Source organism: Primulina huaijiensis, chromosome 2 (assembly GCF_012295235.1).
Source record: "Primulina huaijiensis isolate GDHJ02 chromosome 2, ASM1229523v2, whole genome shotgun sequence".
In the NCBI taxonomy this organism is placed as follows: domain Eukaryota; kingdom Viridiplantae; phylum Streptophyta; class Magnoliopsida; order Lamiales; family Gesneriaceae; genus Primulina; species Primulina huaijiensis.
The window spans coordinates 24456076-24466312 of record NC_133307.1 but is presented as its reverse complement, the minus strand read 5'-3'; the positions used below and the strand labels follow the sequence as shown (position 1 = coordinate 24466312).

The window sequence follows — 10237 nt, the reverse complement described above, 5'->3', positions numbered from 1 at the left end:
CAACTAAGATATGTTCTCTCTTAACATACATATTACATGCATGATTAAGTTTAATGTGAGATCATATCATAAATTTATATTCGTGAAACAAGTACATGTGTGGAATGAAAAAACAACATTTTTGACATAAAAAATAATATTTTTTTATGTATCAGATCGAATATCCGTCTCACAAAAATAACAATTATACAAGGAGGTGTAAAATGAAATAAGAATGTGATAGTAGTAGCCTTCGAGATCATGAGAAAAAGAATGATGAGTAGATCCAATCAACATTGAATTTTGTTAACTATGACAACCCATTTTACATTAAAAAATAATAATAAGAATTTTACAAGAAAGTAAATCGAAACTTAGTTACAAAGTCCGAATCTAGACTTCCAAATCAATTTCTCCTGCTGCTTTGAGGATGACTGTAGAAATCTGAACTCAAATCTTGACTTCCAAAAACCATCCTTTGGAACATTCTGATTTGAGCAGAATGTTCTCTTGAATCATAAATCCCACTTTGTCCCGGTTTCATTCCGTTGTTCAAATCTGCTAATTCGTCCATCGAATCTAAAGCTCTCACCATCTGTCAGCCAAGAAGATAAAAATACAGTCTAAAAGGTGTACAGAAAGGCGCAGAAGTTAAAAAGTAAATGTTACCTGGCTCATCCGGGGTCTTTTTGCAGCTAAATGGCGCACGCAGGCTGCTGCTGCTTCAATCATCCGGAACATTTCACCAGCAACGAAGTCTGTTCCCAGCCTCGGGTCAACCAAATCTTTGAAATCTTCGGTCTCGAGTGCTTGTGTAAGCAGTGGTCGAGCCTGAAGGACAAGTGGAAAATGTTTTGAACAGTTGGTTGATATAAAAAAGATAATTAGGTCGGCTGCTTCAACTTTTCTTTTGAAACTTCTTTTTCGAAAAAACTCATTTCACTACTTATCCAATCCCCAAAAAATTACACTTAAAACTACTTTGCTTACTAAAGTGGCTGTCTTTGTACACCAATTTCTCGTAAGATTGTGAAACTTTTATGGCTCATTTAGCTAACAACAAATACTCGGAAATCTACCGGTTCAAACAAATCTAACCCGAAAAGAAAACTGAATAGGGAAAATGGAACATACCCATTCAACCAGGCTTTCATCGCCCAAAGGTTGAGATGCATCAACAGGCTTACGCCCTGTGATGAGCTCCAAAAGCACCACACCAAATGAATACACGTCAGATTTCTCAGTCAATTTACCTGTTGATGCATACTCCGGAGCCAAATATCTGCATGTAATCAGATAATTCTCCATAAATGGATCGAGGGAGAATATCGTATCCTATTTATCACAGGAATTCTAAGTTATGTATTGTTGGCATCTATAATTAGATAAAGCCATAGATAGAAACAAAGTAGCTCGATACAATGATCTATACTAACGTAATTATCATATTTGCAAAAGCCGGCCTAGTAGGACAGACTCTCAGGGTATGTGCGATCTCTGTCTCAAAGGAAAAAGTTTCAAATCTACTATGTAAATTTTCAAAATATGCACGTTTCTCCGACTTATACGTCACAAGAAAGCACCGAGCAACCTACCCGAACGTTCCCATGACCCGAGTCGAAACATGAGTATGTATATCCAATTCGAGTGCTAACTTTGCAAGCCCAAAATCCGCAACCTGTTGACATAAAGAGAGAATATAATTAATGATGAACTATTTCCCTCGCTTGGTAATGGTCTTTTCTGTGGCACAAAATTTTAGGACATCAAATATCTTTATCAGCTACAAAATGAAGAAATAAACATACCCGAGCTTCGAAGTTACTGTCCAATAGAATGTTAGAGGACTTAATATCTCTGTGGATGATACGGGGTTGACCTAATGAACACAAAATTAGAAAGCCAATTATCATGACACCAAAATGCCGTTGTATCAAAAATTATGACTAGGGGATATCAGTGCACAAATATTCTAAAATGTACAACAACTCAACTGTCATGTTTTGATTATGTAAGGAAATTGTTGGTCATTAACAGTTACTAATTACTTATGTGCTACAGAATTTGTGCACATAGAACAATATAGACATCTACGAAAAGTTAATACTCCATATTCAACGTGAAATAAAATTAACTCCGGAGATAGAGGTTTATAGATTACAGTCTTCATGAAGATAAGCTAGTCCACGAGCTGCACCAGCAGCAACTTTAACTCTGGTAGCCCAATCCATGGCTGGCTTGCCTTCAACTGAACATGCCATCAACTTAAGTATTTAGACAGTTATCAAATTATTTGGCGCCAACACGGCCAAAGTAGCTACCTAGCCAATACAAATTCAAGAAATTGTATCTACCTAAACTCGAGTCTCACCGTGAAGATGATAATATAGGGTGTCATTGGGGACATAATCATAGACAAGCAACCTCTGATGCTCGAATATACAGTAGCCAACGAGTGATACCAAATGCCTATGGTGGATCCGGCTTATGATCTCTACTTCCGCTCTGAATTCTCGTTCTCCTTGTCCACCGCCAGCTTTGAGCTGTTTAACCGCAACATCTCTTCTATCTGCAAGAACTCCTTTATAAACACAGCCAAATCCACCTTCCCCAAGAAGATTCTTTTTCGAAAACTCATTTGTTGCAGCTGATAGTTCTTCATATGTGAACCATGATCTTGAAGTGCCTAGACCACTGTCCGATGAGTGAATGTAATTATTTGCTGAAGCAGTTCCAGCTAGTTGTGCTGAATTCTGGGACCTTAGAAATGATGAATCTGGAACAAACAGAAAAGCAAAAAAGAAGTTGACCCCCATCTGTGCTGAAAGATGATTTCAATTATTGATGCCATACTAGCTTGAAAACAAGTCTCGAATGCCATTCTCTCTACACGTGGAAAAAAATTCAATCCCCTTGCCAAGATTGTGTATTTTCAAGCATCTGATCAGACATGATTCAAACTGATGGATTTACGAATTAAAGATTATAGGTTGCTAACATAATCGACAAAAGGGAAATATCACAACAGCGCGTCCAAGAAAAACAAAGGACATGCGTATCGAGGGACAATTTCAATAAAACCGAAAGACATTAACAAACAAGTCAATAAATACAATGTACAACACGACTGGAAAGGAAAATGAAGAGAACCAGTACCTGAATTTTGGGAGGATGCAAAAGGAGATGACATCGCATATCTGAGATTAAATTGGTTCTTCCTTTTCTTCTGTCTACGGGTAAACCACATGGCCAAAACCACAAGAGAGAGAGCCAAAAAACCAACGACACTGCCCACCACTGCTACACCTCCAGCTTTTCGACCCTGAGAATTCCCTGATATTGCAACCGCGGTTATATTTGGGCTAGTGTTAGTTGGCCTTGCTATCGGTTTCTCTGAGGGGAAAGGAGGTTGTGCGTTCCAAATGATAGAAGAGTTGTCTGGGGGAGGAGGCGACATAGCGGAAGACGGAGGGCTACTAGATGTAGGTAGAGGAGGCGCACTGGTTGGAGGGGGTGGAAGAGAATGTCGTGGATGAGATTTCTTTGGTGGGTGTGCAACAGATGGAGGTGGAGGAGATTTGGTAGCAGGTGGAGGAGGAGGATTTGAAACAACTGGTGGAGGAGGTGGTGTCATGGGAGGGGCAGAGGATTCTTCGGGAGGAGAACCCCCTGATGGTGGCGGAGGGGATGAAATTTGTGGTTCTGGTGGTGGTGGCGGCGGCGAATTAGCAGTGGGAGGTGGGGCAGGAGGAGGGGATGGTGGTCGTGACACCGCGTGAGACGGAGGTGACAATGCTGGGGGTAATGGTAGTGGCCAAGACGGCGGTAAAGGTGGTGGTGGTGACATTTCAAGTGGAGGTGCGGGCGGAGGGGTGGAAGGACCAGGTGGTGATGGAGGAGATTGAGGAGGTGGAGATGTGGAGTTGGATGGAGGGGATGGAGAAGGAGGTGCATTGGTTGTCTGATTCGGATTTGATCCCTGAGATGTAGAATTAGCAGGGGAAGATGATGGAAGTGGACTTATAGAAGATTCAGGCGATGGTGACTTCGAAGCCATCGTCTTCCAAGATTTCCACTTAAGGCGTAACTACTTCAAAAATTTCAGTTTTCAGAACATCCCCTCTGCAATGCTGCAAATTAATCCTAAATTTCTACTCTTCACAATTCAAGCTAAAAGAAAAACTTTAACCAGCACAAGTTAACAAAATCCCCCAAAAAGAAACCAACACTATCAAATTCGTCTCACTGAAACTCTAAATTTTGCAGATATCAAGAAACATGAGAAAGATTTCAACTTTCAGTAGAAACCAAACAACTAATCCAAACCCAATTGGCGATTATCAAATGATCACAAAATCCAGATCTAGAACTTCAGGAAAATGACGAATCATTAAATCACCACCAACCTGCAAAATCCTACTCCAGAACAGAGATCCAAAAGTTCACTCGAAATCCCAAATCTTTAGAAGCAAAATGCAATGCCTTTGTATAAGCTGCTGATGAAGATAGATTTGACACCCCTCAAACTGAAGAAAAAAGTCCCACCTTTCAACAACAGATTGAAAGGTTGAGATCCCACAACATCATCCCAATAAAAATGTGCAAATAAACGTGTGGGCTACTTCTTGCTAGTCTTCAATACTTTTTCTCTAAAGCAAAAATGAGGAGAGAGACATTACAACTCCAGACAACATGCGAATGAGTAGTTAGTGCTTCAATTTTTGGAGGTTGTTTTAAAATAAAGAGCAAAAAAGAAAAATATATATATATTACTTTTTAAAAATTAAGACAAAAACACATACACACACATATATATGTATAAAAGAATATTTGTAAATTAAAATCCAAAAATGTGGATGTGAAGTGATTGAGGGATTATTCAATTGAGATTTGAGGGGACAACTTTATCAAAGAAGCAAAGTCAAAGCAATATCATGAACGGCCATGTTCGGCCTGGATTGTGGATCCTCCATGCACCATTTTCTCCAAATTCAACATCACTTGAATTTTTTTTGTTTTCTCACGCGATAAGACTTTATTTATAATCCATATAAACTAAAACTATTAAAGGAAATTTATCGATAAATCAATATGAATTTAAAATAAATAAAAATTCAGGTATACTTATTATTTAAAAAAATTTAAATATAAATTATTGTGTTTAAAGTTATTAAAAATAATTGTTTGATAAAAGCGATATATGGTAAATATATATGAGCTATGTTTTTATAATTGGACCGGCGATCAAACCGATTTACTTTGAAAAATATTTCAATTAGTCTGATACCGAAAGTCTGACCGAAAAATCGTTATATTATATAAAATAATAATAATAATATATTTCAAATTTTAAATATTTTAAATGTGTATATATAAATAATAAAAAGATATATTTATCCAAGTTTAAGATCTAAATAATATACATAATTTTTTTAAATAAAAAAATTAAAATTAATTTTTTTAAAAAAATTTAAAATGTGAACCGATCAGATAAGTTCTTGACCGGTTTTGACCGATCAGATCGGTTTGACAATTTAAATGGTTTTTTTAGTATTTTTCGAACCGGAACCGTGATGGGTTATCAGTCGAACCGATCAGTCCTGTCCGGTTTAAAAACTATGTATATGAGTTTGGATTCTACAATGCATAAAGAATCGGTCTCACTGATAGAATATAATGCACGAGGATTATGTGTTATATGAGACATGTAAACTCGATCTATATAAAAAAAATTAAAAAAATAATATTTTGATATAGGTTAAATCGAATAAAATATCTTTTATCACATTATTAATATGAAAAACAATCTCATAAAGTTTTGGTTTTAGACACTTAAAGCACCGCCAACACATCATTTATTTTATTTCAAATCTAGAAGCCGAAAAAACAACCAAGCAACGACACATTTATTGACAAATTTTTTATAATTTTAGCTCATCATTAACTAATGACACAAATAATAACAAAAAGAATTAAGTGATGGGTTTATCAGTATATTATCAAATTTGTCATATCATTTTATGCTTAAATTTGAATGTTATATAATATAAACGAATAATTATAGATTATTAACGTATGGAATTTTTATTATATTATTATAGAACGTGCCATACTTTATTTTATACGTTATCTTTTTAGATGCCATATGCACATCCATATACAATAAACAACAAACGAGTAATAATAATAACAATACTAAATGAGTAGAGTAAATAGCAATAAATATTTTAAAATACAGCAAGTTTTAAAAAATGATCACATCCAAGGCTACACATTTGTTAACTAAAAATTTAAAGAAAAATGAGCCAATAAATCATTTAAATCTTGAAAACTACTGCGAAATAAACTAATTGCCTAAAGATATGCTATGAATTAAGTGATCTAACTCTAATATTCGGCAAAAATTTGTGTGAGACGGTCTCATGGGTCGTATTTGTGAGACGGATCTCTTATTTGAGTCATCGATGAAAAATATTACTTTTTATGCTAAGAATATTACTTTATATTGTGAATATGGGTAGGATTGATCCATCTCACAAATTAAGATCCGTGAGACGGTCTCACATGAGACCCACTCCTAATATTCAGGGTGATTTTCAATTTTGGATCCAGTAATTTTTTATTTTTTATTTTCTAAAACTAACTCTTACTTTATGTCTGTTTTTTCCCTAAAAAAAGTGTTGACTAGACCCAAAAATTAAACTCCCACAAAATCATCGTGGTCTATGCCATCATTTCGATTAAATGAAAAAAGAATTCGGAAAGAATCATATAATATTTTGTGAACTTAAATGATTAAATTAAATTTGAGCTGCATCATAACAGTTCAAAATTTAATTTGGTGAATATACTATAGGTGAACACGCTAAAAGATTAAAAAAATGATAAATATATCAGGTGAATAGTACTAATCTTCTAAGAAAAAAACTCTTGTTTAATGTATAAATGATGGAACAAGTGGGGAAATATCCAGTTTTTTTTACAGCAGAAGCAAATGTTGTCTGTAATTTCATAGTAGCAAAAGATCTGATTCAAAGGTTGAACTAAATGATCCAATAAAGAACACACACAATCTGTTAAAAACATACTCCAAAATAAAAAATAAAAATAAAAAGAACTTCACTCTTTCATAGCACAAAGAACTCTCACAAATCAAATTCATAGCAAGTGAAACTATAAATATCAAGTAATCCAATATAAGAAGCTTCAAATAAATATGGTACACAATGGGAATACATAATTTTTCTATGCAAGATTTTCTCCCCAAATTATAATCCCCTTATTCTATCAATTTACTCCAAAGAAATGAGCATTTCAATGACAATAGTGCCGGAACCAACAGAATTTCCATTCCTTTTCAAATCCATCTTCTTCATATTCCCTACTATGAATCCACCATAAAAGATTCGTCAATGAGTTCCCATCATCATAACCATTTAAACTTCGAATATTATCTAACGCGCCTTTTTTGTCATAGATTCCTTGAAGTGCATACAAGAATCCCTTCCAACCTTCTCCGACCCCTTCCCTTGCAAGCGCTGGAAAGGTCCATGCCACAAGCTCTTTTACGAAACGTATATCCGAGAATATAGCTTCACTGATTGGCAGTATAGGCAGAAGTTGAATGCCAAGCCGGCACTCCTTCCATTCGGCTGGAGCAAACCAAAGGCCACTGTCCCTTTTGTTAGACCACAAAACACCAACTACCCTGTTGTCTTTCACAAATTCTTTCGGATACAAATTGCTCTCCTCTCTCACATGCCACCATGTCTGTGCTGCCTGTATTTCGAAAGCTGATATAGTGGATCCGACTGAAATAAGGTGGCTATCTCCATATGCTAATCCCATTAGAGCAGCCGAATAATATGCATTCACCGCCTCGCTTGTGCTTTCTTGGTTACGACCATCTGCAAATTCAGTTAAACCTCCAGCCCAAGAATGCAATTTCCACATGTCGAAACATCTCAAACGGGTATAATTCGAGTTTGCTCGCCTGCTTAAGTTCATAAAATCAGCCATGAGTGAATAAGCTTGGGGCCTGTACTTCCTCCCCCAGGCAGCATCAATTTTGGCAAGCACAGCAATTCCATACACAAAATACCCAAGGTGATAGTGATGATCATTATATAGTCCAAATCCAAAATCAGCCCCCGAATCCATCGATCCTTGTTTAGTCACTAATCCACCCCATTTTGCATCATATAAGAAACCATTAGCACCAAATGTCCCATCCAACCAAGGTTCGATCGTTTCCTTTAAGAACTTCCTAATAGCCGGAATCGCATCAGGATAACATATTTCTTCAGCAATCAGTGCCAATCTTGCACCTCTAGCAATCAATTTCCCATAAAAGTAAGATGAGGAAGTTGCTATGGTACCCAAATTCAAAGCATCAACATCTTTAACCAGAGCTTCAATTATTTCAGGATATGATTCTTCCTCAATCCCCTTGACAGAATGCCAAGTTACAGACACAGGATCACTTTTCAATACCCAAGAATCCCCAGCAACACCAACAAGATCGCCATCAATACTAGTGTACTTGAAATCCTCTAAAATGGTAACAGGGAAATCGGCACCCGATAGAAGGCGAAGATGGAGAGGATGTGCAAGCATCAATAAATCCCCCCAACCTCTCTTTTCCCATCTATATTCTAAACAAAATGGCTTTGTGAAAACTGCTTCACCGCTCACAGGATAACATGAACTGAATCGATCAAGAATGGCTTCAAATCTTGGGTTCGAATCAGGTAACAAAGCGATCCTAATCACACCCGAAAACATGCCAGAGGTAATCCTACTTAAGTCATGGCTTAAACTTATTGGCGAAGACGAATACAAGAGCCATGTCTGATTGTTATTCAGCTTAATGGTGTATTTAGTACAGGAACTATTGGGAGACAATTCAAGAATGGCATGAATTGTAGAAATCGAAACGGCGGCACTACTCATCACATTACACGTCAAAAAGGGACTCCCCCTAACAAGATGGAACCTAATATTGCTGGAGGGGAAGTCTAATGTGACGCTGAGGTCATCAAAGGCAGATACGATGTGGGTTGAAATTGGATTGGGGTTATTCAAGGTGGATATGATGAGATCATCAACGAAAGCCTGGTAAATGAATGCAGGATTATCGGATAGAGATGGAAAACAAATGGACAGTGAAGATTGCGATGATTTGACCAGATAAGGGTGAAGGTATTCGGGCTGATCGCCATTTTTTAGGACAAAGTTCTGGAAAAAAGAGTTTGTGGGTAAGGGGGTGGAGAGGAGGTGCGAGGCGAATAACGGGGAGGGATCAGGGAGGACTGAGGAATGGGTTTTAGGGAAGATAAATGGGTGAGAGTGTAGTGCTTTTTGGGCGGTCCGCGGCGGCGACATGGTGGGGGAAGATGGCTGCGGAGAAGAAGAGGCGGCGGGCGGGGTATTTGGTTTATTTCCTCGCTTTTTCTTGAATGGCTTGGTGACGATGGTTTTGACTTTTCGTCTAATTTTCTTCAGCATGGTTTAAATTTTGCAAATTTAAATATAACAATATAAACTATAATTTTTCTAACTATTTACGCAATTTAAAATTTAAATTTCTAATCTCTAATTATCCAATGGCGTGACATATTAAATTGAATTAAATGAAGAAACAAAGCAAAAAAAATTAAATTAACTCACAACATCTTTTCGAAAAACATAAACTTTAATTTCCCAAAACATATTTGATTAATATTTTTCAGAGATATATAATCGATGGTCGATTTTACTTACAATTATTCGGCGATCGGCAAATTTGCAAGACTTGTACGTGACATGAACAAGGAAAGATGAACACGAAATACTTCACAACAAACGCGAAATTGGTTTAATGCAATGAGAAAAAGATATGAAATTGGTATAATTATTAAGTTATGTGGGTTCTCTAAGAATGCAAGCCACGTAAAGTATACTTGAATTGGGGGTTAGTTGTAGAAAATGGTGTATAGGAATTGGATTATTATATATAAAACTATTTCTGAATTATTATTGACAAAAACTTGTGTAATACAGTTTCATGAGTCGTATTTTGTGAGACAGATCTCTTATTTGGGTCATCCATGAAAAATTATTACTTTTTATGCTAAGAGTATTATTTTTTATTGTGAATATCGGTAGGGTTGACCCGTCTCACAGATAAAAATTCGTGAGACCGTATCACAAGAGACATACTCATTATTATTTTGTTTTTGACCGTGATAACTCTTGTAATTTATTCAAAGTGGGAGAT

General features: G+C 36.4%; 2 protein-coding genes across 3 annotated transcripts; both read right to left on the bottom strand.

Moving 5' to 3' along the window:
* Positions 1 to 226: 226 nt before the first annotated feature.
* On the bottom strand, positions 227 to 4696 carry LOC140970831 (proline-rich receptor-like protein kinase PERK8). 2 transcript variants are annotated; one of them, XM_073432773.1, is made up of 9 exons: positions 4386 to 4696; positions 3136 to 4109; positions 2351 to 2755; positions 2141 to 2227; positions 1788 to 1858; positions 1575 to 1657; positions 1114 to 1261; positions 649 to 810; positions 227 to 574 (listed from the first exon to the last, which is right to left on the bottom strand). In XM_073432773.1, the coding sequence occupies exons 2-9, from the start codon at positions 4034 to 4036 to the stop codon at positions 386 to 388; spliced, it is 2046 nt and encodes a 681-aa protein (XP_073288874.1). In that variant the 5' UTR covers positions 4037 to 4109; positions 4386 to 4696; the 3' UTR covers positions 227 to 385. The 2 variants fall into 2 exon arrangements, with proteins under 2 accessions (XP_073288874.1, XP_073288873.1); XM_073432772.1 differs by having other exon boundaries at positions 3136 to 4395; positions 4525 to 4696.
* A 2426-nt stretch (positions 4697 to 7122) lies between these two features.
* On the bottom strand, positions 7123 to 9804 carry LOC140970830 (glucan endo-1,3-beta-D-glucosidase-like). Its single transcript, XM_073432771.1, has one exon. It carries the CDS (start codon positions 9484 to 9486, stop codon positions 7294 to 7296), a length of 2193 nt encoding a protein of 730 aa, XP_073288872.1. The 5' UTR covers positions 9487 to 9804; the 3' UTR covers positions 7123 to 7293.
* Between the last annotated feature and the right edge of the window lie 433 nt (positions 9805 to 10237).

Bases quoted from the DNA above. Each gene is read 5' to 3' on its own strand.
- LOC140970830 (XM_073432771.1), bottom strand. From the start codon at position 9,486: ATGCTGAAGAAAATTAGACGAAAAGTCAAAACCATCGTCACCAAGCCA.
- LOC140970831 (XM_073432773.1), bottom strand. From the start codon at position 4,036: ATGGCTTCGAAGTCACCATCGCCTGAATCTTCTATAAGTCCACTTCCA. The intron at 2,228-2,350 runs GTGAGACTCGAG...TGGCATGTTCAG, and splicing joins CCTATATTATCATCTTCACG to TTGAAGGCAAGCCAGCCATG. The intron at 1,658-1,787 runs GTATGTTTATTT...TTATGTCAACAG, and splicing joins ACAGTAACTTCGAAGCTCGG to GTTGCGGATTTTGGGCTTGC.